The following is a 27,366-nucleotide window of genomic DNA, read 5'->3' as shown; positions in this document are numbered from 1 at the left end:
ATTTTTTTGTTAATAAAAAACGACCATGTATAGTAAGGCATTTTTTTTTTTTTAAATGACCATGTATAGTTAGGCAATTTTTTTTTGTTAATAAAAAACGACCATGCATAGTAAGGCATTTTTTATTTTTTTAAAAAAACGACCATGTATAGTAAGGCAATTTTTTTGTTAATAAAAAACGACCATGTATAGTAAGGCGTTTTTTTTCCCCCCTAAAAAAACGACCATGTATAGTAAGGCGTTTTTTTTCCCCCTAAAAAAACGACCATGTATAGTAAGGCAATTTTTTTTTTTTTTTAAATGACCATGTGTAGTAAGGCAATTTTTTTGTTAATAAAAAACGACCATGTATAGTAAGGCTTTTTTTTTTTAAATGACCATGTATAGTTAGGCAATTTTTTTTTTGTTAATAAAAAACGACCATGTATAGTAAGGCAATTTTTTTGTTAATAAAAAACGACCATGTATAGTAAGGCAATTTTTTTGTTAATAAAAAACGACCATGTATAGTAAGGCAATTTTTTTGTTAATAAAAAACGACCATGTATAGTAAGGCATTTTTTTTTTTAAATGACCATGTATAGTTAGGCAATTTTTTTTTGTTAATAAAAAACGACCATGTATAGTAAGGCGTTTTTTATTTTGTTAAAAAAACGACCATGTATAGTAAAGCGTTTTTTTTTCCCCCTAAAAAAACGACCATGTATCGTAAGGCGTTTTTTTTTCCCCTAAAAAAACGACCATGTATAGTAAGGCGTTTTTTTTCCCCCCTAAAAAAACGACTATGTATAGTAAGGCAATTTATTTTATTTTTTTAAACGACCATGTATAGTAAGGCAATTTTTTTGTTAATAAAAAACGACCATGTATAGTAAGGCAATTTTTTTGTTAATAAAAAACGACCATGTATAGTAAGGCATTTTTTTTTTTAAATGACCATGTATAGTTAGGCAATTTTTTTTTGTTAATAAAAAACGACCATGTATAGTAAGGCAATTTTTTTGTTAATAAAAAACGACCATGTATAGTAAGGCAATTTTTTTGTTAATAAAAAACGACCATGTATAGTAAGGCTTTTTTTTTTTTTAAATGACCATGTATAGTTAGGCAATTTTTTTTTGTTAATAAAAAACGACCATGTATAGTAAGGCGTTTTTTATTTTGTTAAAAAAACGACCATGTATAGTAAAGCGTTTTTTTTTTCCCCCTAAAAAAACGACCATGTATAGTAAGGCTTTTTTTTTTTTGTTAAAAAAACGACCATGTATAGTAAGGCGTTTTTTTTCCCCCCTAAAAAAACGACCATGTATAGTAAGGCGTTTTTTTTCCCCCCTAAAAAAACGACCATGTATAGTAAGGCGTTTTTTTTTCCCCCTAAAAAAACGACCATGTATAGTAAGGCAATTTTTTTTTTTTTTTAAATGACCATGTGTAGAAAGGCAATTTTTTTGTTAATAAAAAACGACCATGTATAGTAAGGCTTTTTTTTTTTTTAATGACCATGTATAGTTAGGCAATTTTTTTTGTTAATAAAAAACGACCATGTATAGTAAGGCAATTTTTTTGTTAATAAAAAACGACCATGTATAGTAAGGCATTTTTTTTTTTTAAATGACCATGTATAGTTCGGCAATTTTTTTTTGTTAATAAAAAACGACCATGTATAGTAAGGCGTTTTTTATTTTGTTAAAAAAACGACCATGTATAGTAAAGCGTTTTTTTCCCCCCTAAAAAAACGACCATGTATAGTAAGGCATTTTTTTTTTTAAATGACCATGTATAGTTAGGCAATTTTTTTTTGTTAATAAAAAACGACCATGCATAGTAAGGCATTTTTTATTTTGTTAAAAAAACGACCATGTATAGTAAGGCGTTTTTTTGTTTTGTTTAAAAAACGACAGTAAGGCGTTTTTTATTTTGTTAAAAAAAAAAAACGACCATGTATAGTAAGGCATTTTTTTTTTTTTGTTAAAAAAACGACCATGTATAGTAAGGCGTTTTTTTTTCCCCCTAAAAAAACGACCATGTATAGTAAGGCGTTTTTTTTTCCCCCTAAAAAAACGACCATGTATAGTAAGGCAATTTTTTTTTTTTTTTTAAATGACCATGTGTAGTAAGGCAATTTTTTTGTTAATAAAAAACGACCATGTATAGTAAGGCAATTTTTTTGTTAATAAAAAACGACCATGTATAGTAAGGCATTTTTTTTTTTTAAATGACCATGTATAGTTAGGCAATTTTTTTTTGTTAATAAAAAACGACCATGCATAGTAAGGCATTTTTTATTTTGTTAAAAAAACGACCATGTATAGTAAGGCGTTTTTTTGTTTTGTTTAAAAAACGACAGTAAGGCGTTTTTTATTTTGTTAAAAAAAAAAAACGACCATGTATAGTAAGGCATTTTTTTTTTTTGTTAAAAAAACGACCATGTATAGTAAGGCGTTTTTTTTTCCCCCTAAAAAAACGACCATGTATAGTAAGGCGTTTTTTTTTCCCCCTAAAAAAACGACCATGTATAGTAAGGCAATTTTTTATTTTTTTTTAAATGACCATGTGTAGTAAGGCAAGTTTTTTGTTAATAAAAAACGACCATGTATAGTAAGGCAATTTTTTTGTTAATAAAAAACGACCATGTATAGTAAGGCAATTTTTTTGTTATTAAAAAACGACCATGTATAGTAAGGCTTTTTTTTTTTTTAAATGACCATGTATAGTTAGGCAATTTTTTTTTGTTAATAAAAAACAACTATGTATAGTAAGGTGTTTTTTTTTTTTTTTTAAATGACCATGTATAGTAAGGCAATTTTTTTGTTAACAAAAAAACGACCATGTATAGTAGGGCAATTTTTTTTGTTAACAAAAAAACGACCATGTATAGTAAGGCAATATTTTTGTTCATAAAAAATGACCATGTATAGGAAGGCAATTTTTTTGTTAATAAAAAAACGACCATGTATAGTAAGGCAATTTTTTTGTTCATAAAAAACGACCATGTATAGTAAGGAATTTTTTTTTTAAATGACTATGTATAGTAAGGCAATTTTTTTGTTAATAAAAAAACGACCATGTATAGTAAGGCATTTTTTTGTTTTGTTTAAAAGACGACAGTAAGGCATTTTTTATTTTGTTAAAAAAACGACCATGTATAGTACGGCTTTTTTTTTTTGTTAAAAAAAGACCATGTATAGTAAGGCGTTTTTTTCCCCCCCTAAAAAAACGACCATGTATAGTAAGGCGTTTTTTTTTCCACCTAAAAAAACGACCATGTATAGTAAGGCGTTTTTTTTCCCCCCTAAAAAAACGACCATGTATAGTAAGGCAATTTTTTTGTTATTAAAAAACGACCATGTATAGTAAGGCTTTTTTTTTTTTAAATGACCATGTATAGTTAGGCAATTTTTTTTTGTTAATAAAAAACAACTATGTATAGTAAGGTGTTTTTTTTTTTTTTTTAAATGACCATGTATAGTAAGGCAATTTTTTTGTTAACAAAAAAACGACCATGTATAGTAGGGCAATTTTTTTTGTTAACAAAAAAACGACCATGTATAGTAAGGCAATATTTTTGTTCATAAAAAATGACCATGTATAGGAAGGCAATTTTTTTGTTAATAAAAAAACGACCATGTATAGTAAGGCAATTTTTTTGTTCATAAAAAACGACCATGTATAGTAAGGAATTTTTTTTTTAAATGACTATGTATAGTAAGGCAATTTTTTTGTTAATAAAAAAACGACCATGTATAGTAAGGCATTTTTTTGTTTTGTTTAAAAGACGACAGTAAGGCATTTTTTATTTTGTTAAAAAAACGACCATGTATAGTACGGCTTTTTTTTTTTGTTAAAAAAAGACCATGTATAGTAAGGCGTTTTTTTCCCCCCCTAAAAAAACGACCATGTATAGTAAGGCGTTTTTTTTTCCACCTAAAAAAACGACCATGTATAGTAAGGCGTTTTTTTTCCCCCCTAAAAAAACGACCATGTATAGTAAGGCAATTTTTTTTTTTTTTTAAATGACCATGTGTAGTAAGGCAATTTTTTTGTTAATAAAAAACGACCATGTATAGTAAGGCATTTTTTTTTTTTGTTAAAAAAACGACCATGTATAGTAAGGCGTTTTTTTTTCCCCCTAAAAAAACGACCATGTATAGTAAGGCGTTTTTTTTTCCCCCTAAAAAAACGACCATGTATAGTAAGGCAATTTTTTATTTTTTTTTAAATGACCATGTGTAGTAAGGCAAGTTTTTTGTTAATAAAAAACGACCATGTATAGTAAGGCAATTTTTTTGTTAATAAAAAACGACCATGTATAGTAAGGCAATTTTTTTGTTATTAAAAAACGACCATGTATAGTAAGGCTTTTTTTTTTTTTAAATGACCATGTATAGTTAGGCAATTTTTTTTTGTTAATAAAAAACAACTATGTATAGTAAGGTGTTTTTTTTTTTTTTTTAAATGACCATGTATAGTAAGGCAATTTTTTTGTTAACAAAAAAACGACCATGTATAGTAGGGCAATTTTTTTTGTTAACAAAAAAACGACCATGTATAGTAAGGCAATATTTTTGTTCATAAAAAATGACCATGTATAGGAAGGCAATTTTTTTGTTAATAAAAAAACGACCATGTATAGTAAGGCAATTTTTTTGTTCATAAAAAACGACCATGTATAGTAAGGAATTTTTTTTTTAAATGACTATGTATAGTAAGGCAATTTTTTTGTTAATAAAAAAACGACCATGTATAGTAAGGCATTTTTTTGTTTTGTTTAAAAGACGACAGTAAGGCATTTTTTATTTTGTTAAAAAAACGACCATGTATAGTACGGCTTTTTTTTTTTGTTAAAAAAAGACCATGTATAGTAAGGCGTTTTTTTCCCCCCCTAAAAAAACGACCATGTATAGTAAGGCGTTTTTTTTTCCACCTAAAAAAACGACCATGTATAGTAAGGCGTTTTTTTTCCCCCCTAAAAAAACGACCATGTATAGTAAGGCAATTTTTTTGTTATTAAAAAACGACCATGTATAGTAAGGCTTTTTTTTTTTTAAATGACCATGTATAGTTAGGCAATTTTTTTTTGTTAATAAAAAACAACTATGTATAGTAAGGTGTTTTTTTTTTTTTTTTAAATGACCATGTATAGTAAGGCAATTTTTTTGTTAACAAAAAAACGACCATGTATAGTAGGGCAATTTTTTTTGTTAACAAAAAAACGACCATGTATAGTAAGGCAATATTTTTGTTCATAAAAAATGACCATGTATAGGAAGGCAATTTTTTTGTTAATAAAAAAACGACCATGTATAGTAAGGCAATTTTTTTGTTCATAAAAAACGACCATGTATAGTAAGGAATTTTTTTTTTAAATGACTATGTATAGTAAGGCAATTTTTTTGTTAATAAAAAAACGACCATGTATAGTAAGGCATTTTTTTGTTTTGTTTAAAAGACGACAGTAAGGCATTTTTTATTTTGTTAAAAAAACGACCATGTATAGTACGGCTTTTTTTTTTTGTTAAAAAAAGACCATGTATAGTAAGGCGTTTTTTTCCCCCCCTAAAAAAACGACCATGTATAGTAAGGCGTTTTTTTTTCCACCTAAAAAAACGACCATGTATAGTAAGGCGTTTTTTTTCCCCCCTAAAAAAACGACCATGTATAGTAAGGCAATTTTTTTTTTTTTTTAAATGACCATGTGTAGTAAGGCAATTTTTTTGTTAATAAAAAACGACCATGTATAGTAAGGCTTTTTTTTTTTTAAATGACCATGTATAGTTAGGCAAATTTTTTTTGTTAATAAAAAACGACCATGTATAGTAAGGCAATTTTTTTGTTAATAAAAAACGACCATGTATAGTAAGGCAATTTTTTTGTTAATAAAAAACGACCATGTATAGTAAGGCTTTTTTTTTTTTTAAATGACCATGTATAGTTAGGCAATTTTTTTTTGTTAATAAAAAACGACCATGTATAGTAAGGCGTTTTTTATTTTGTTAAAAAAACGACCATGTATAGTAAAGCGTTTTTTTTCCCCCCTAAAAAAACGACCATGTATAGTAAGGCTTTTTTTTTTTGTTAAAAAAACGACCATGTATAGTAAGGCGTTTTTTTCCCCCCCTAAAAAAACGACCATGTATAGTAAGGCGTTTTTTTTTCCCCCTAAAAAAACGACCATGTATAGTAAGGCGTTTTTTTTTCCCCCTAAAAAAACGACCATGTATAGTAAGGCAATTTTTTTGTTAATAAAAAACGACCATGTATAGTAAGGCAATTTTTTTGTTAATAAAAAACGACCATGTATAGTAAGGCATTTTTTTTTTTTTAAATGACCATGTATAGTTAGGCAATTTTTTTTTGTTAATAAAAAACGACCATGTATAGTAAGGCATTTTTTTTTTTAAATGACCATGTATAGTTAGGCAATTTTTTTTTGTTAATAAAAAACGACCATGCATAGTAAGGCATTTTTTATTTTGTTAAAAAAACGACCATGTATAGTAAGGCAATTTTTTTGTTAATAAAAAACGACCATGTATAGTAAGGCGTTTTTTTTCCCCCCTAAAAAAACGACCATGTATAGTAAGGCGTTTTTTTTCCCCCCTAAAAAAACGACCATGTATAGTAAGGCGTTTTTTTTCCCCCCTAAAAAAACGACCATGTATAGTAAGGCGTTTTTTTTCCCCCTAAAAAAACGACCATGTATAGTAAGGCAATTTTTATTTTTTTTTAAATTACCATGTGTAGTAAGGCAATTTTTTTGTTAATAAAAAACGACCATGTATAGTAAGGCTTTTTTTTTTTTTAAATGACCATGTATAGTTAGGCAATTTTTTTTTGTTAATAAAAAACGACCATGTATAGTAAGGCAATTTTTTTGTTAATAAAAAACGACCATGTATAATAAGGCAATTTTTTTGTTAATAAAAAACGACCATGTATAGTAAGGCAATTTTTTTGTTAATAAAAAACGACCATGTATAGTAAGGCAATTTTTTTGTTAATAAAAAACGACCATGTATAGTAAGGCAATTTTTTTGTTAATAAAAAACGACCATGTATAGTAAGGCATTTTTTTTTTTAAATGACCATGTATAGTTAGGCAATTTTTTTTTGTTAATAAAAAACGACCATGTATAGTAAGGCGTTTTTTATTTTGTTAAAAAAAACGACCATGTATAGTAAAGCGTTTTTTTTTTTCCCCCTAAAAAAACGACCATGTATAGTAAGGCGTTTTTTTTTCCCCCTAAAAAAACGACCATGTATAGTAAGGCGTTTTTTTTTCCCCCTAAAAAAAACGACCATGTATAGTAAGGCGTTTTTTTTTCCCCCTAAAAAAACGACTATGTATAGTAAGGCAATTTATTTATTTTTTTTAAATGACCATGTGTAGTAAGGCAATTTTTTTGTTAATAAAAAACGACCATGTATAGTAAGGCAATTTTTTTGTTAATAAAAAACGACCATGTATAGTAAGGCATTTTTTTTTTTTTTAAATGACCATGTATAGTTAGGCAATTTTTTTTTTTGTTAATAAAAAACGACCATGCATAGTAAGGCATTTTTTATTTTGTTAAAAAAACGACCATGTATAGTAAGGCAATTTTTTTGTTAATAAAAAACCACCATGTATAGTAAGGCAATTTTTTTGTTAATAAAAAACGACCATGTATAGTAAGGCAATTTTTTTGTTATTAAAAAACGACCATGTATAGTAAGGCTTTTTTTTTTTTTTAAATGACCATGTATAGTTAGGCAATTTTTTTTTGTTAATAAAAAACGACCATGTATAGTAAGGCATTTTTTTTTTTAAATGACCATGTATAGTTAGGCAATTTTTTTTTGTTAATAAAAAACGACCATGCATAGTAAGGCATTTTTTATTTTGTTAAAAAAACGACCATGTATAGTAAGGCAATTTTTTTGTTAATAAAAAACGACCATGTATAGTAAGGCGTTTTTTTTCCCCCCTAAAAAAACGACCATGTATAGTAAGGCGTTTTTTTTCCCCCTAAAAAAACGACCATGTATAGTAAGGCAATTTTTTTTTTTTTTTAAATGACCATGTGTAGTAAGGCAATTTTTTTGTTAATAAAAAACGACCATGTATAGTAAGGCGTTTTTTTTTCCCCCTAAAAAAACGACCATGTATAGTAAGGCGTTTTTTTTTCCCCCTAAAAAAACGACTATGTATAGTAAGGCAATTTATTTATTTTTTTTAAATGACCATGTGTAGTAAGGCAATTTTTTTGTTAATAAAAAACGACCATGTATAGTAAGGCAATTTTTTTGTTAATAAAAAACGACCATGTATAGTAAGGCATTTTTTTTTTTTTAAATGACCATGTATAGTTAGGCAATTTTTTTTTTTGTTAATAAAAAACGACCATGCATAGTAAGGCATTTTTTATTTTGTTAAAAAAACGACCATGTATAGTAAGGCAATTTCTTTGTTAATAAAAAACCACCATGTATAGTAAGGCAATTTTTTTGTTAATAAAAAACGACCATGTATAGTAAGGCAATTTTTTTTGTTAATAAAAAACAACTATGTATAGTAAGGTGTTTTTGGTTTTTTTAAATGACCATGTATAGTAAGGCAATTTTTTGGTTTATAAAAAAACGACCATGTATATTAAGGCAATTTTTTTTTAATAAAAAACGACCATGTATAGTAAGGCATTTATTTTTTTTAAATGACCATGTATAGTTAGGCAATTTTTTTTTGTTAATAAAAAACGACCATGTATAGTCAGGCGTTTTTTATTTTGTTAAAAAAACGACCATGTATAGTCAGGCATTTTTTATTTTGTTAAAAAAACGACCATGTATAGTAAGGCGTTTTTTTTTTTTGTAAACAACCATGAATAGTAAAGTTGACTCTGTGTTGGGTGAAATTGAAGTAGAGAATCGGACCATTATAGTTGGGTTATTATTTCCCACCCAACTGTTTTAAGAGTATCCATGCATGTTTGTATATATACTGTACATGTTTTTATAAATAAAAACAAACTGAATCTAATGTGAAATAAATCCTTGACATTAATCGTGATGAAGATGACGCCAAACTATATTTATCAGTGTAAGCTCATGAGACAGAAGCAGTTATTCAAGTAGACATGAAAGCATCTAATGATGACTCTCTGAGGAAATAACTTTTCAGCGATATCATCCAACTCCCACATTAATCTGCCGCGTACACCAAACAAACAATTTGTCTTCCCCTTCTCATTTCTTTTCACGCGTACCAACCTGATCAAAACTCAGCGGGATGGGGTTCTCGAACAAGGTCCAAACCACGGCCTCGGTGCAGCCCGGCGTGGTCAGAGATCCCTTATAGCGGTAAAAGGAGGTCAGGTTGTGTTCAGGTGGAATGAGCTGCGCCAACGAGGTCGGCGGCAGAGAGATATTGGCGTCTGAAAAGTAAAAAAATAAAAAGAAGACAACATGAGGACTGCGGCAAAGCTTTCACGCTTAACTTGTTCTGATTGGACATCAGCACCTACTTGTGTTTTTGATGCTTCGCAGAGCACTGATGATGGAATCGTACTTTCGGTTTGCACTGTTGGACACCTTGAAAGTGGGAAGTGGCGCATTTCGTTTTTGGCTGAATTTCCACTTGTGTTTTTTTTTTAAAGTTTCGGATTCAAACAGTCACCTCGTAGAAAAATCCCAGGACTGCAACTCCTTCTGGATCTGCCAGCGCCGTCATCAGATCCGTGTAGTGATGCTTCATGTGCACGATGTGCAGCTGCATGACAAAAGTTACATCATCAACTTTACGTACGTTTATGTAAAACCAACAAAAAACTATCACGACTTTATCAGTCTGCTGATATTTCGACATTAGGGGGACGAAAGAAAGAAAAGAAAGGAAAAAAAGAAAGAAACTTGAGCGCATACAAATGCTATTCATTGTCAAAAAAAAAAATAAAAAAAATTCTGTGCAACAAAAACATTTCCCACTCTCAAATGTAAATTTTCCCAACTGTGATGTCATTATGTGGCTCATTTGCATAAGCCCCGCCCCAGACTGGGTTTCCCCATTCATGACTTGACAGCAAGTAATCGTTGAAGTCCAGCCACCTGACTACACAAAGCCAAGCCAAGGGTAAGCAGAGCTGCAGTGTGTTAGCACAGTTTAGCATTAGCTAACAGCATTAGCTTCTACCACGAAGTTGCGTCACATAAATGGACCTGCGCATTAATTGATCAGGAATTTAGCGGCTCGGCGACGAAGTGCTGCATCCATGAGTGAAAATTTCATTCCTATTCCTAAAATGTCTTTCTTACTCTTGATTTCAGTTTTTTTTTCTTGCTTTGCTGTCTCAAACTGTGAGAACAAGTAGCCACTTGCCTTGTCGCAACGCCCTAGCTCCGCCCTTTTTCCACCTTTGTATGGACTTGGACTTGGAATTTACTTTAGTTTCATGATTTGCTTTTTTGATGTATTTATTTTGGAATTGATGTACCTCCATGGGGTACTGCTCCCCATCAATGGTGTGCTCCGAACCCGGCCCGCCATTGGTCCCCCAGTGGAGATGGAACTGGACGGCCTTGTAGGTGCTCGGCAGGCCCCCGCCTGAGATGGTGCTTAGGTGAGGAACTCCAACTTGAACTGCAGAAGACAAACAAGTCAGCGTCGCATCCTGAGCCCTCGAGTGCCGGCCCCGCCTCCACTTTGGCGCTCACCCGAGTGTCCGTTATTCTTGATGCTGCCTCGGAAGATCTGCTGGTAGTTGCTGAACTCAAACGGGGTCATGCGCTCGTCTTTCAAGGTCTTTCTGGTGACGACGTTGATGGGCGATTGGGATTTGCCAGCGCAGGCTCCGTTTGCGTGGTTCCACTTGTCGGGACCTACGACGCGAAAAACACTTCAAAGCTGACCAAAGCTCTCAGTTTGGCGTTTCCCCAAATGGCAAAATGTGGTGAAACGAGGGGTGTCAGGCGATTAAAATTTTTAATCATAATTAATCGCATTACTTAAATAGTTAACTCGCGATTAATCACGTTTTATATCTGTTCTAAATCTGCAACCAAATGTACAATAAAATGTTTTTTTCTAAGTTTTCATACTCTTTTTAACAAAAGGGGGAAATTTTTCCTCTAATTGAAACATGGCTGCAGCTTTTACCCATTGATACAGTAATTTAATAATAATTCATAAAATTGAGGTAAAATGAAAAAAGATGGACTGTACTGTAAAAAAAAAAAAATGAGTGTGATATTGATTTGTGTTGTGGTCATTTTCTGCCACTAGATGGCATTACTGCATGTAATGCAGCTAATCTTTAACATCAAGTAACTTTTTAGCACATTTTTAAAAAATCCTCTCCGAACTTTAAATGAAGTCAAAATGAACGTACTCATTTTGACACCCCAAGTTGAAACCAATGAAGCTTACCGTTGCATTGATGCTCACAGGTGAACTGGGACTGATAGCACCAGTCTGAAAGAGAAAATAGACAAAAGTGCACATGTAATTATTTGAATACTGTCAAGTGTTCTTCTATATTTAACTCCGCTCTTATAACTAAATGCCCAACACACCGGATCTGTTATTATATTCTCAAATATCTTTCCTTCCTATCAGAATAAACACAGATAGAATCTCTTACACGAGTGGGGACACGTTCTCACATGGTTTTGTCGGTGAAGTTTATTAATATTTCACAATCGCAGCGCACGTTTTGCCTTCCCATATAACTCCGAGACAAATATGTGCCGCTATCCGAGCAATCAAATATTTATGAAAAACACTCATGCCATTGAGAAAAAAAAAAAAATTGCAGGAGGGTCTCCTGCTCTGTTATTAGAATTGTATGAAGGCTTCTCCCCGCGTTGGAGAAGGAAGTCATTGCCATGTCAACCTTTTCCTCTCACTCATGCACAATAATGGTTGCTAAAAAACAAACTCTTCTGCTGTGGCAGGCATTGTGATTCATGTCAAACCCATCGAGTTCCTGGTGCGATCTTATCCACGCTCAATGTTTATTTGACTAATATGGCAATGACAGCAAGTGATTATTACAGCTGGGATTGTATTGTATTATATTATATTGTAACATTACAATAGAGTTTATTTTATTTTGAATTATAGTGGTTCCTTCACTTCTCCAGTTCTCCAGTTTCACAACATTTTATATATATATATATTTTTTTTCCTCTGGAAACCCTTTGCCAAGCTATCATCACAATTTTAAATTGCTTCATCAACTAAGATTGAATTAAAGAAAAGTTTTGCTCATACTAGATATGACAATAAATATATTTGAATTATTAAAGGGATACTTTACTTATTTAGCCATTTTTGGCAGTCAAAAATTAATATTTTGCCGATAATAAATTTGGTATTTTCATTATTGCAAGTTGCAAAATGTGTTTTTAAAGGTACTAATTGTACATACAATTGGTACCTTTAAAAACACATTTTGCAACTTGCTGTCGACTGAAAATGACATCACAATGTGCTCAGGTAACCAATCACAGCTCCGCTTGTGAATGCCACAGGGCCAAACCTTGAAAACAGGTGAGCTGTGATTGGTTACCTGAACCCTTGTGATGTCATTTTCAGTCGACAGCAAGTTGCAAAATGTGTTTTTAACTGTACTAATTGTACGTGAAAAATAATGAAAGTATCAAATTAATCATAGACAAAATATTCACTTTTTATTGCTATCATGGGCTAAATAAGTGAAGTATCCCTTTAACTAACATTATCTTTGTAAATGCAACGCTTATGTGTACTGTAGCGCACTTACAATAAAGACTTAAAACGGTTATTTTAGTCCAGCCAATCAAATTATTGTCCGCACAATTGTCGGCCAATGAGAGGACGTGACGAATCTGCCGAGCGGCGCATTAACGAAGAAACATAAACTACCGGATCCGGGTGGCGGAGTTGTACCACCGTCACTTGCCTCCGGGGCAGGCGGTATGAGGAAGCGAACACACCCGGCAGACGATTTTGTCTGTGTGCGGAATAATACAGAACGAAAACAAAGAAACATAAACTGCTATTGTATCTATAGGAAGCATTAAAAATCAAACGGCCCACGGCAAGAAAAACAAACTCTTCGTGCATTACTTCGGATTAAAAAAAATTAAAATAAATAAATACAGTATACCCCTCCGGTATACTGCCGTATACCAGACGACGGAAATGAAAACTGAATTGTCCCCATTCACCAGAGCAACGCCACATTCTCTCACGCAGCATCAAACCCAGACGTGAGCACTGCATTGGTGCTGCTGACTGCTGGTATTGTTTACTCGGAATAAACACCAGACGGCGCTCGTAACCGTTTCATCATTCAACGAATAAACGCCAGTTCGCCATTACGCACTATTGGCTATATAATACTAAATAGTTTTTCACTTATTAATTAAAACAAAACAAAACACTAATCATAATTTCTATCACTAATTAGGCTACATAGCATTATTAATAAAACGTCTGCATGGCGAGTTTTTATTATTATTATTATATTGAATGATTTCCATCTGTTATAAAAATGTAAAAGAACATTCATTATTCATAATGTAGCCTATAAACTACTCGTATTAGATGAACCGAAAGTGACTTGTTGGCTAAGTGCACATAGGGGAAAAAGGCACATAAACAAAATATTAGGAACACTCAGCAGATCTACACCACGAATTACAATAACGTGTTGAGTAATACAAGTCAATTAATGTTATTTCGCATAGTAGCCGTCAAAACGTTAGCACAACTCTACCAACATTTGAATAAATAGCGAATTGCGGAGCGAACTTTTTTTTTTTTTTTTTTTTTTTTTTTTAAATCAAATGACTATAAGACTCCTCGGAAATGATAGCAGGAGTATACCAAGTAAATGTTTTTTCGGTGGAATGTACCTCCTGTGAGAAGGTTGTGCCGCAGAAAGGACGCAAACGTCATTGACTAGCAGGTGCAATACACGGCGAGGGCGAGGGAGGGGGAGGGGGGGGGGGGTTTCTCTCTCTCTCTCTGAGAATCTCACGCAGTACCAACTCCCCACTCATTGGGTGTCTGGATCGGCTTGAGCCAGCGTACGGGACGAGGACAGGGACATGATGATATGATATGATACATGATGTATACGCATCATATGGACGCGGGTGTCAAGCGCGTCCAATTAAGACAGTGATGGACCGAACAGGTGCGCACAAGCTGACTCGCGCCGAAATGGAGGACGAAACTCATTCATTCATTCATTCATCCTTTCCTCTATCGGTTGCCTTCTAGCTATGTATTCTTTTTATTTATTTATTTATTTATTTATCAATCAGGAGATTGCTGGGATTCCGCATGCGTTAAATCAACTGTCATTTTGGTAAACTAACGAAATAAAGTGCCAATTTATGACACACAATGTGTCAGGTCCGTTGATTTATATTACAATTTTACTCCCGCTGCGTATTAATGACGCTGTAAAATATATTTTAAAAAAGAAAAAAAGATGGAGGCTGTTTAAATTTTTTTATATTTAACCAAAGAATAAATGTCAGGCACCTGAACCAACATGGGAATTCTATAGACAAATGCTTTTTTTTTTTTTTTTGGTACATGTAAAAACCGACAAACAAAAATATATATCCAAATAAAATAAGCACATAAATGAACGCGTGAATGCAGGTCGACTCACCTCCAACTCCAGCGCAGAGGCTCCATGAGGATGCCAGCAGGAGGAGGACGGCCACCAAGGTGAGATGCTGCTGCATGTCGGCGGAGGTGAAGACAACGCAATGACTCGCTGGTGGTCGCATTGTTGCAGGGGGGTCTTATACTTATCCATCAGCATGTCACGCAGGAAGGGAAGAGGCTGGCCCCGCCCCTTTGGACGGGCATCCTCCGCGGATAGATCTTCATTGGGGGGCCACTTTTTTTTTCTTCTTCTTCTTCCCATCAATCAGCATCTTGATAGTCAAATGATGCAATGAAGGTGTTAATAAAAGTGAGGTGCTGAGTTATTAACCAATATCACGTTTATCAGTTTATTTTTTGGTTTCAAAGTCAAGACATTGAATTCATGAAAATGAAAGAATACAGCTTGAATTATTACTCAACTTTGAGTACGGTGAAGAAGTTCTTATAATGTAGCCTATATTTAATTTAAAAAAAGTTGGCTAATGCCTGATATTATGTGTTAAAGTGTTCATATATGTGTGGGGGACGACGCCGTGGCTTGAGGAAGATTTTAAAATAGGCTATTGTACATATTGCATCACATCATATTACATCCTTCCTTTATCATGTTCTCGACAGTACGGAATGACTTTGCACATTTTTTGTGGACAGCATGGACATGATTAGCGATAAGGGCGATAAGGAAGTTTAGTCACACAAGTGAGTATCAGACAGAAGGAACCTGGCAATGACGTGTTGATTTGGTGAAGGTGCCCTGGCCTCGTTCCAATGCACAGGTGCGGTCAGTTTAGGGAATTACAGTTCAGCACAGCAGTGTGGAACGGGCGCCATCTGGTGGCAAATAAAGAAAAAGAAAAAAAAAACTACATCCACTTCGTAAAGAAACCGGCGCGTTGTAATCATCAAACGCACGAATTATTCTTTTATTTTTTAACAGTTCTAGACTAGACCATAGAACAAAAGGAAACCAATAACTATGGCAATAACTTTATCAAAATCCTCTAGAAATATTGTCATAAATGCAAGTTGTATATGTACTTAACGTTTTGAAGCAAAATATGTCAGGACTTTAGGACGCAGGTGTAACTAAATATATATTGTAAGTTTATTTCAGTAGTTCAAGTTTAAAAAAAAAAAAAAAAAAGAAAAGAAAAAACTTCAATACGTTTCAGAAGGCCAATTCCTACTTAGTTAATCTTGTTATATATCTTGTTTCATACGCATTAAATTTTTGATAGCATTTTTTAAAATTTGTTATACTTGATTGTAATTTTCAGCTATCCAAAAACAAAAGGAAATACATTCTGTACATGTATGTGTAGTGAGGCAATATACATACACAAGTTACACTTTTTGAATTCAACTAGTGAAATCAAATTTTCCCACATTTTTCTAATTTACTGACAAGTGAATTTTAGTCACCATTCACATCAAAAAAGCACCTGCGCAACCAAACGAGAGCTTAATCTCATGCATCAACTTAATCTTTAGGTTATGTTCATAATGTTCTGCAGCTGCACGATTCTTTACGTTGAGACATGTTTCAAATAGCATCATTAAATAAGCAACAATATTTCCTTGATGAAGAACAGTCATACACCACAACAATCACTTTAACAATACTTTGCACTAGTATTGGTAATGTGGCTATTGTCTCGCCAGTGAGTGTATTTGCATTAACAAATGTAAACAAGACAGATGAACCATTGCTACATATACTGTTGTATTTTATTACAGGTATTGGATTAAAGATAATCTTTAGTTGTCAATTATCATAAATTGAACCTTCGTCCATTTTGCCAATTCTTTAAATCTTACAATCCTGCGATGACATCGCTAGACTGTATAGCACACATGAACACAATTGATAGATATTAATTTACGTTACCTTTGAATCTGTGCGTTGATGTACATTTGAGCACCATCATTGCAGACAGTAAATAAACAAGCTGGGAAACGGATTGATCATATAATCTTTTTTTTTTTATCTTCGCCAATGTGAATTTAATTTTACAGTGCAATTCTTTACAACAGATATTCATGAATTAAATGACTGGTATTTGCCACCACCATGGAACAGATATCATCACGACGTATGTTACAGTTCAGAGCTTCCTCGACAAGAGACGTTAACGCCATCTGAAGGAAAACCAAAATCATTAGGTCAGCTAATTTAGTGACAAATGATCATCCAGTGATACCATTAGAACTATTATGTTAAACTTTAGCAGCTAAACATCTGTACCATGAACACATAGGAGGAGTCAAATAGTAACCTGCTGCCATCTATTGGAAAGAAAAACATTGACAAAGAAAAAAGTATGGCACAATTGAACACCCAGTAGACACAAACAAGCACGTTGTAAATGAGGGAACTGTGGCCGCCCTCCCCGATTCGGAAAAACAACTGTCAATCATAAGTTCAGTCATTCTTCCTCTAAGTGCCAATCAGGAGGACAATGAGGCTTTTTTGGGGGCCATTCAGTCAGAGGTATGGCAAACCCTGTTGGAAAATTCATTTCAGTCATTTCCCAGAAATACCCTCAATGACTTTCTGCAAGAACATCACAGAAACATGCCGCGCTTCAACATACCAACAACATACACCGCATTCCCGCGGCGCATTCCCCAAGTCGGTCCGATTGCCCGTTCGACGACACGTTACATTCAAAGACACGACGGCAACGTCCGCAGCAGATGTCTCGCTTCCGCTCAAGTTTGGTCTCAGGATTCCCTTCAATACGACGACGACATTTAGAGGTGCACAAAATAAGAATACAAAATTAGACTTTTAAATACAATAGCAGCAATTCTTTTTTTTTTTTTCCGAGCCGAAAGCCTCCAGTAGATCATCAGGTCGCAGGCTTGGAGTCGCCGAGCGAGCGATTGTCCCTCTCGAGTGTGACGGCGGCATCTATATGGAGAGTGCAGGTGTTCGGTACTTAAGGTGGGCTCAAAAAAGGGGTACCACTAAGACAGCGTTGCTGTGCTACAAGCCGAAATCTCTTCCGTCCACGAGGTTCACCCTGGGACATTTCCACACCGCCCCCCACCCCTTCCTAACCACCACAGTGCACCCCCGTTTTCAGACAGCGTCTCCTCGAGACCATGGCGGCAGGTTGGGGCGACACCTGGTTGAGTCCAAAGAACCCGACAGGGAGACGTTTCCCCCCCCCCCCTCAACTCGAGGCTGTGGCGATGGCCTTTTTGAACTGCTGGCTGCGGATCTCGCGGGTTCGCGACTCGAGGAGCAGGTCGTGGCAGGTGTTGCACACCAGCACCGGGTCGTACAGCTGCTGGTCCGGGATGGGCAGCTTCAGATGACAACAGTCTTTACAGAACACGTTGCCGCAGTTCCTACAGAGAGAATTAAAAAAAAAAAATAGTTTCTGTGACCTCTATGGGGGTTTCTTTCATTAACAGAGCAGCAGCAGCAGCAATTTTGACCACCTGCGTGTTTCAGGAAAGACTTGCACTCAAAAGGTTGTTTGATGTCTGGCACAAGCGACTTTACCTGCCCGCCACCTCTTACTGTAAATAAGACACATTCCTTTTTCCGAGCCAAAGAAAGCCCTTAAATCGGCTCACTACTTCCCGGAGTCCAACATGAGAATACGTTCCTGTAAGATGAAATGAATGAGACTAGGGCTGGGTATCGATTCAGATTTCCAGAATCGATTCTCTTCACAACAATTTTCAATTCAGTTGAGGAATTCACGCAGTATCTATTTTAAAATTACCAATGGTGCAAATAGTAGAAACTTCTTATTCTAATTTAATGCATTAGTAAAAATATTTACATTAAGAATTGAATCCATTGCAGTAACACTAATAATCTGTTTTATTTAACATGGCCTTATAAAAACAAATAATAATTTAAATCAATTACAAACCACAGTACAGCTGTGTAAATAAAGTGACAAAAAAAAAACAAAAAAAAACTGACACTCACGACATTCACATTGTTGTGACATCCATCCATCCATCTTCTTAACCACTTTTCATCACAATGGTTGTGGGGGTGCTGGAGCCTATCCCAGCTGGCTTTGGGGGATATCGATATATCGATACGTTTTATGTATCAATATTGGGATATGAAAAGGCATTTCGAGACGGCACCAAAAAAAAAGAAAAAAAAAAAAGAAGTGGTTTCATGAACAAATATTTCTGTGGCAAAAAGGTGGCCATTTTAATTATTATTTTTTTATTCTGCCTGAAAGGGAGTGGGAAGAAGAAAACTTATTTAATCCCACCCCGTCTCTAATCTATAAAAATACAAATATACAGTAAGTTACAGTATTTCCATCTTAAAAATGTGTTTTTATAATGGCATACCATTAACTGAATTATTAAGTGCTAACAATGGTGATGTTATCATAGGTAACATATCACGTTCTTATGGTTCATACCAACAATGGTAATACATTACATATTCCAAGAATAAGACAAACATACATATCAACTTTAGTAATAGACAAGAACAACAGTAGTAGCAGCAAGGACACATTTACACCAAGTATTTAGAAATTCAAGGTCCTCTGACATATTGTGACCAAACCATGTTTTTATATAACATTTTAAAACTGAAAATATTTTGGGATTGCTTATGTTGAGTACCCAGACTATTCCAATATTTCACACACAAAAACGTTTACAATTTATTCTAAAGTTGGGTATTATAAATTCTCCATATCCTCTCAAATTATTACGTATTGTTTTCAAACATATTAACCACAATTTAAGATGCACGAGACCCTACACATGAAGGAAAAAAAAATAAAAATCAACATGTGTTCTCCTAGTTTGTTGTGCACTCGAGAAGACAGTTTGCATTTTTAAATAATTACGTTGAACCACAAATGAAAAGCAACGTCCGATTTTCAATGGTTAATTTTCATTAAATTTGTATACATCGTTACGTTTGTCAGATTGAAATTGTTCCTGTGACCTCTGTGGGTTTTTTTTTCATTAACTAACAGCAATTTTGTCCATGTGTGTCGATGTCAGGAAAGGAAAGGCTGACAATCAAAGGATGTTTAATATCTGGCACAAGCCACGAAACCCGCCCACCACCTGTCTTACTGTAAATAAGCCCTTAATGGCTGCATTCCCCCAATGTGACAAAGGTTGGCTTTCTGAAACAGATGCACCTTCCTTTTTCCTAGCCACAGAAATCCCTTCAGCGGCTCATCGACTGTCACCCACTTCCCGGAGTTCCATGTAATGAGTTCATCAAAAAAAAAAAAAAAAGTTCCTGGAAGTTTAAAGGCCTTTCGAGTAGTTGGTTGTAATATGAAGTTGCCAGTTATTCGCATGTAAATCAGAAAACATCTTAATTATATTTTAAAATGTAGAACATGAAGGAAAGAAATAGTCATGTGTTTTGTTACTGCTCTCATAGTTTGTTGTTGTATACCTGAAAAGATAAAAATCAGTGGATTGCAGTGATTGGCTCAAAATGTTTTGCAACAAAATAAATGTACCACTTTTTTTTTTTGTTCAGGCCTGTTTCCTGAGTTAGCTTTTGAAAATAATTCTGTTGAACCACAATTCAGAAGCAATTTTCATTGCTTAGAAGACAGTGTGTAGAATTTAGTGCCATCTAGTGGCGAACTAATAGAATGCAAGAACCTAAGTTCCAAGTGCGTGCGACACTACAGCGCCTCAGAGAGAGATCACACTTTGTAAGCCTACCACCAATTACTGCATTTGTGATTTTTTTTTTTCTCTCCCTCGGGTATCCGTAACAGAAAAATGGCGGCAAAACATGTCGGCCTCCTATAAAAGGTGCAGCACGATCTTTAGCAATTAACAGACCTACAATTTTATTTCATTTTTAAAAAATGTGTACGTTGATGTGACAGAACATTTTTTTTGCGTATTATTGATATAGTGGGTTATCAAAATGAATGAACATTGAAAAAAAGAAAAAAAAAATCACAAAATTCTACAGACTGTCCCCTTTAATGGTTTTATTTTGAGCACAAAAAAAGCCAATAGATGAAAATTTCCACCCAAAAAAATAAATAAATCTGTGGCTCGGTGAATACACGAATGGCAAAGCGCAAATACGTGGGGCTTCAACGTATTTGAACCGAAGTTATAAGGATCATGTTATGAGGCAAGAATTTTCCTGTACTGGAAGAAAACAATTGAAACAAAAAAGGAAACCCCACCACTGATTTTAATCAGAGAACATATAGAGATTAGTTAAGCACTTTTTTTTTTGTTGATAAGAGATCATTTTTGTGTGCTTGTGTGAAAGGAAAAATAGTGAAGTCCCACCTGCAGTGGTGACGCCTCTTGGCTATCCAGAACTCACAGTCACAGTTGAAACAATGAGAGGCCATGTGGTCAGGCACCCACCTCGTGACCTACACACACACATGCATGCATACATTTGGAGGTGCGTGAAGCCGTTATAGTGAGAAGGGATGTAGAGAAGAGCTCAAAGTGAGCACTGAAACAGACGCTGACCTCGGTGTCCTTGCTCTCCACTCGATCCCAGCTGCCCTCAGAAAGTCGGTCTTCACTCTGGCTGGACAGAGAGTCTTCCTCGGGACTGTTGTCGGACTCCCGTAAACATGTCTGAAAGAAAGCAGAAGGGAAGGCTTTGTCAAACATTCACAAATGTGGATGTGTGGCTCAAGGAGGAAAATAAATAAATAATAAAAATAAATAATAATAATAAAACGAAAACTAACAATGTCATCCTCGTAGTCGATGTCGGGCTCTGAGGGAGGCGTGCCGTATTGTTTGCTCTCCAGCCTCATCCGCAGCTGTCGCACCTGCTGCCGCAATACCTCCACTTCCTGTTTGTAGCCCGCCTCGATCTGACGCAGCCTCTGCTGCACGGCGTCCATGGGCACCGGCAGCCCGTCGTCGTCGAGATATGCCGGCGTTTGCGGCGGGAGAGGGGAGCTGGAGACGGAGGGCGAGGAAACAGCCGGAAGCTGGTGGCATACCAGCGAGCAGTTGTTGGCAACAGGCGTATTCAGGTTTGCGAAGCCAGCGATGCTCCTGGCTGCGGACGGCCCTCCGGGCTGCAGGGGGCAGCACTGCGAACCGCCGGCGAGGGCGAAGCCTTGCGCGCGGAGAAGTTTATAGGCAAGTCGGCGGCTCTGGTTGGCCTGCAGAGAGCGGCTGGCGGCGTGGGTGGCGCTGCCGCACGCCGACTGCATGAGGCCCTGAACGCTCTCCCAGTGGGGGCCCATCAGCGACATGTCCGACAGCGGGCTCTGGGAGATGAGATGGCGAGCGGCGCCCTGGATGCAATCCATCGGAGGAGCTAGGTCCGTCAACTCCTCTTTGTGCGCCTCCTGCTGCTCCTCACCCGCGACATGATTCCGAGTAGGACTCCCATTCTGCCGATGAAGTTCTTCTTGATCAATAAGAGTCTCAGTGGAGTCTTCCATGGGAACCAGTGGCTTTAGAAGGTTCAACTCCAGGAGGTCAGCAGACTCCAAGAGGCAACTTTCCTGGCTGTCGAGGTGGGTGGGTGCGGGCGGGGCGTCGTCGTCGTGGCTCAGCGGTAAGCAAGGCTCTGATTTTGGAGTGGGCCATGCGGTGCTCTCAACAGCCTCCAGAGGGGGAATTGGAAGAGGGGGGAGAGTTGTGCGCGGGGAAGTTTGCGGTAGAACGGGAACAAGGAGAGGAGTGTGAGGCTGGATGATGTCAGACGTTAGGGGGACGGGAGGAAGCGGTAGGGAAGGCAGAGGCTGAGTGGTGAGACACGGCTCCTCTGGTGCCTCCTCGTCGCGTTCGGCACCTGAGCCGTCTGATGGTTTGGTAGGACTCAGCTGTGGGGGGTTCTCATCATCATCGTCATCATCGTCGTCGTCGTCGTGGTGGTGTGCGATCTTGTCAGAGCAGTCTACAGATGGATTGTCATGGGCGGGCGTGGCCTCCAAGGCAGGGCGATCCTCCTGGCAGTGCTTATTAAGATTGGGGTCACTGGATGTCCGTGTTAGGGGCATCCCGTTCTCAAAAGCTGACAGAAGGTTGTCCATGGAGCGGGTTTTGGGAAGTCTAGAAATGGAACAGAACACAGGTCACGAGTAATACTTTACTGCAGTGATACCTTGACTTACAAGTTTTTGATATTCCACATTGAAATGACAACTGGTTTCAGCAGCCCCCATGCCCTCGCACCAAAACAATAAAAATAAAAAATTCTTGACAATAATGTGTTTGTTATATGTGACCTCACTAGTATAAACATGACATTCTGATTAATATTACATTTGTGGAATATGAGTTATGATGCAAAATCCAGCCATTTTTTTTTATCCATCTCAGGGGGCCGCCATTTTGCCACTTGCTGTTGACTGAAGATGACATCACAGTTGCTCAGGGCTCAGGTAACAACCAATCACTGCTCAGCTTTATAAAACAGGTGCGCTGTCACTGGTTGGTGCCTGAGCAACTGTGATGTCATCTTCAGTCGACAGCAAGTGGCAAAATAGCCGCCCCTGAGATGGATCGAATTTTGCTACCTATTCATAAATGTCCACTAACACAATATCAACGAGAATACGGTATTTAGGCAAGTGGGGCTGCATAGACTATATTATTGTCAATTTTTTTTTTAGGTTGACTTCATCTTTACAAGAAAATTAAGTTTATTTAACAATAAAGATAAACAGAATCTAAACCTATTTACAAATGAATTTCATTCAAACTTTATGGACTTTATGTATGTTTATTTATACTTGTCATACATAGTAACTTGGAAATTGTTAAGGCAGAACAGCACTTCATTTCCCAGAACACCTTGCTTTAAGTCTTTAAAATGGCTGCACACGAGCTTTTTAGGTTGGTTTGTCCATCTGCTCATTAGTTGTGATTCATGTAAAGTCTTGTGCATTGAAAAGCAGACATTTCTTTGCTAAATGAGTTTTTGATTCACCTTTATTGTTGTCAATGTTTGGCACATGTGTTTCCCAGTGAGAAACCATATTTATAATAATTTGGCTATGGAGCTGAAAGGTTTTTGGAAACCCTGCTCTCGTATATAATCATGTGAAGGAAAATTGCAAAAATAACCAAATTGAATTTAATAAGTGAGATTTGCATCAAAACGTACCTGTCAAGTGAACGGGAGGCGAGTTCATCCCCTGTGACGCTCGGTGACAAATAGAGCTCCATGGAGTCGTCCACAGCAGTGCACGGGGAGGATGTTGGGAGGTAGACTGCCGTCCACAGCTGTAATGCGCGTGTGTGGCAGACAGGCTGCAGCACCTTGCAGTCAAACAAGTGAGAAAGAAACCACGATTAAAATATCACATAAGACCAATAGGGGGCAGCATTTCACCTCAAGAATTGCCAAAGTGAAAGAAGCATTGAATTCAATCAATTGTTTGCAACTCCAAGAGGATTGTTTTTGTAAAGACTGAATTGTAAGGGCCCTAAATGGTTTTCAGCTGAAATTATGTATTTTGTAGGATGAATGATTCCAACAACTCTCGTCTCTGTAGAACGGGAGAAACAATGGATGAATAAATAGAACACTTCTGTGGTATTGCAGTGCACAGGAAAAAAACCTCACCATATCATGACTGGGGATGTAGAGGAAATTCTGAAAGTTCTTGTTTCCCGTACGAAGCAAGGACCAGACGGAGCAGGTGCGTTTGTAAATGTTCCTCGCCTCCCTCTCGCGAGCGTTGTTACACAGGAAAGTACCGTATAGACACGAGTACGTATGTTGCACCAACTTGACCTGCACAAACACAAACAAGAATTACACCTAAATGCAATGACATGATCGCGCTGGGTGAGAAAATATGCACGTCTTCTCTTCAAAAATGCAAAGCAAGTCTAGTCTTGTGGTATTAACGAGGACAACAGACGGTCATCATTAGAAAGGCAAACTGACGCATTACGAACACCCACCAAGAAGGCCTCATTGAACTCAAACAGGCAGGGGAACTGTTTGAGCAGCTGGTGGACACAGTCAAGCCACTGCAGAAAGACGGGACACTGCTCGCTAACGTCATCAGCGTTCTCCTGGTGGCCACAGCGGTCCCCAAACTTGTGACCGTAGTCCAACCAGTCAGTCTCCACAAGCAACTGGAAACCCTGTGGATCAGTCACGTGGTTGTCGGACATCATCATGTGAAGAAAATGTAACGTGTCGTTTTATTTAAGTGGTCAAAGTGAAAATTACACCCAGCAGATTAGCACCTCTAGTGTTCTGTAGTAGGGATCCAACAGGATTTTGGCCAGGGCAACAATCTGGGGCGTACGGTCCCACCCGTCTGAGCAGTGCACAAGGACAGGACGACCTTCTCGCTCCAGGGAGGAACATACCAGAGTGGCCGCCTTCAACATTACCGACAGATGCTGCAGCCAACGCGTGCTCTCCAGAGCTGAAAGCCAGCTAGCAAAAAAGAAAAGACAGCTCACCTTTAGAGGATAGACGTCTTAACTGACATATGGACTGTCACAAGGTTAAAAAAAAAAAGAAAAAAAGAAAGAAAAAAAAAGTAATGACAACGAGACATTGAATAGATGAGTCCAATCTGGTTCATTTAAAACTTCATTAGACCAGATGTTGACAAAAAATTGGGGCTACCAAAATTAATTATAATTAACATAATTTAATTAAAAAGTAATCGATTAGCATTGTTCATTTGCAAACATCTGTTTTTACTTTGACTTTTAACAAAGAACATCATCGACCCCCCTCCTTTTTTTTTTTTTAAACCCTCATTCCTGCCATTTTTGCCAAAAACGCCTAAAAAAGGTGCAACCAAAGTAAATTTGAAGCTGTTCTTGAACCATTTGGAGTATAAGCATAGTTTTGGTCTCTTGCTGAAGATAATACTTTGAATTTTTCTCCCAAACAGTCAGAATCTGTTTAAGTGCGACTGGCACTTCTGGCAACCAGCACGTCGATGTTTTGAGGATCTGATTAGCTTTTCAAAATGTCCATCACCAATCACCAAGGAGCTTCGCTATGCCTGGATCAAGTGACGACGGAGGTTTGCAAGGAGGACCCTTTGACGCACAAAGTCGGCCATTGGGTTGCGTGGATCTTGTGACCGATAAAACGTTTTTGTATTGGACCAAACAAGGTGTCACTTGGAAGCTAATCCACAACTATTTGCTCACGAGTGTTGCGAGGCAAATCCGTGTAGCCAATCTGGAGCTACAAGTCAACCTGGGTCGTCGATGTGCGTGTTTTGGAACTTGGACGCACTTTGCAGCAGCCAGTAATGTAGCTTTATGGGTTAAAAGGGCCTGTGTGGAAGAAAGATTTTACTGGAATACTTTGACTGGACTCTTCGATGTTTGAGGACCAGTTTGGCTTGAGTTGCACATGTTGGGAATGTACGTGACCAGAAACGGTGAGTTGCAGCCGTTTGCATTAGGCTGACTTAGGGACAGAGGGGAGTGCTCCTGCCCTACAATGAAGTGTGTTAGATACCTAAAGAATAATGTAAATGTGACACACTGCTGCATCTACACACCCCCACAGATGTAAACAAACTTTGATGTAAACAATGTGGTAAACAGAAACAACGTGACACATGGCTCCAGTGTCTGAGTAGCCAGACAGACAGCTGGCCCACTCAGCAGGAATGAGATTGGACCAGGGGCCGCTTCGCCAGCTCTTGTGGCGTAGTTTTCCCGTAGGAGGGGTGAGAGCATTAACAAGAGGGAGGAAGAAGAAGGGGGACACCAACAAGGCAGACACACAGAGCAAAAAGGTCAAACGGATCGACTTACTTTCCTGGATCGGGTATCTGACTGCAGACTGTCCTCAGGGCCTGAAAACTGTTCCGGATGGCGTGGATGTTGGCCATTCCCATAAACATCACCTCACAGTTTGGGTAGTACTCTAAACACAAACAATGGTAATGTCGCACACATGCATGCTATGTATTCTTGTAACACATTCAACTTTCAATGCATCTTTTAATCACTGATACATTAAATTTAATAATAATCCATAAAATAGAGTTAAAAAAAATATGTACTGTAAAAATTAATTAATTTTGACACCTCTATCATGTATTTTGCATTTTTTGTATTATGCATAAGCATAAGCTGTGGAGTGTACCAAAATAACCATTTTTGGCACCCTCTGTCAACATGTGCAAAAGGCACTAAAAAGGGTAGATTTGGACCATGTGTTGACAGTTCCTTGAATAGTCGGGAAAAAAATACAAATACAAAAAGTAGCCAGCACTATGCGACAACGGACCCAATGGCAAGAGGTCAAAAAACGCCTTTTGCCATTTTGTAATAAACTTATTCCGAGAAAAACAGTATAACAGGAATTTCTGGTTGGCTCCATTGTAAGCATGTTTACTGTGCCACATTCCTTTTCTTTGTTTTAATTTATTGGCTGGTTCCAGTGTGTTGCTGGTGAGAGCAAATACATAAGACCGATCTGGGTTTACTATTGCAAACCATCCCAATGCACACTGAATGAACTCCACTTAAAAAAAAAAAAAATTTTATATTATATATATATATATATATATATATATATATATATATATATATATATATATATATATATATATATATATATATATATATATATATATATATATATATATATATATATATACACACATACATATCTTGTAATTTAGGAACAAAAATTGACGAGCCTGGTTATTTGCCAAACAAATTAAAATTTTAACTAAACTTAATTCTCACCACACCTTAAGAAAACCTTTTCTAAAGAGAAAGGTTCACTTATTAAT

The 27,366-nt window shown here is 36.4% G+C and overlaps 2 protein-coding genes across 5 annotated transcripts in view; both read right to left on the bottom strand.

Moving 5' to 3' along the window:
* Positions 1-14,882, bottom strand: part of ca4a (carbonic anhydrase IV a) — a 28,724-nt gene extending 13,842 nt beyond the window's left edge. Inside the window, exons 1-7 of the mRNA XM_077505000.1 lie at positions 14,646-14,882; positions 11,402-11,446; positions 10,690-10,854; positions 10,470-10,615; positions 9,656-9,748; positions 9,504-9,570; positions 9,250-9,413 (exon numbers count right to left, since the gene is read on the bottom strand). Coding sequence (XP_077361126.1) covers positions 9,250-9,413; positions 9,504-9,570; positions 9,656-9,748; positions 10,470-10,615; positions 10,690-10,854; positions 11,402-11,446; positions 14,646-14,766 — 801 coding nt within the window. The 5' untranslated portion in view covers positions 14,767-14,882. The remainder of the gene's footprint in view (positions 1-9,249; positions 9,414-9,503; positions 9,571-9,655; positions 9,749-10,469; positions 10,616-10,689; positions 10,855-11,401; positions 11,447-14,645) is intronic.
* A 1,475-nt stretch (positions 14,883-16,357) lies between these two features.
* The window catches only part of mtmr4 (myotubularin related protein 4), a 35,994-nt gene continuing 24,985 nt past the window's right edge, over positions 16,358-27,366 (bottom strand). For all 4 annotated transcript variants that reach the window (XM_077504319.1, XM_077504320.1, XM_077504321.1 and 1 more), the window contains 9 exons: positions 26,378-26,489; positions 24,830-25,025; positions 24,539-24,724; positions 24,195-24,365; positions 23,733-23,887; positions 21,352-22,675; positions 21,125-21,235; positions 20,933-21,021; positions 16,358-18,004 (listed from right to left, as the gene is read on the bottom strand). In XM_077504319.1, the coding sequence (XP_077360445.1) occupies positions 17,827-18,004; positions 20,933-21,021; positions 21,125-21,235; positions 21,352-22,675; positions 23,733-23,887; positions 24,195-24,365; positions 24,539-24,724; positions 24,830-25,025; positions 26,378-26,489 (2,522 nt within the window). In that variant the 3' untranslated portion in view covers positions 16,358-17,826. The remainder of the gene's footprint in view (positions 18,005-20,932; positions 21,022-21,124; positions 21,236-21,351; positions 22,676-23,732; positions 23,888-24,194; positions 24,366-24,538; positions 24,725-24,829; positions 25,026-26,377; positions 26,490-27,366) is intronic.

Source organism: Festucalex cinctus, chromosome 18, assembly GCF_051991245.1.
Source record: "Festucalex cinctus isolate MCC-2025b chromosome 18, RoL_Fcin_1.0, whole genome shotgun sequence".
NCBI lineage: Eukaryota > Metazoa > Chordata > Actinopteri > Syngnathiformes > Syngnathidae > Festucalex > Festucalex cinctus.
This window is presented reverse-complemented; position numbering and strand designations above follow the sequence as displayed.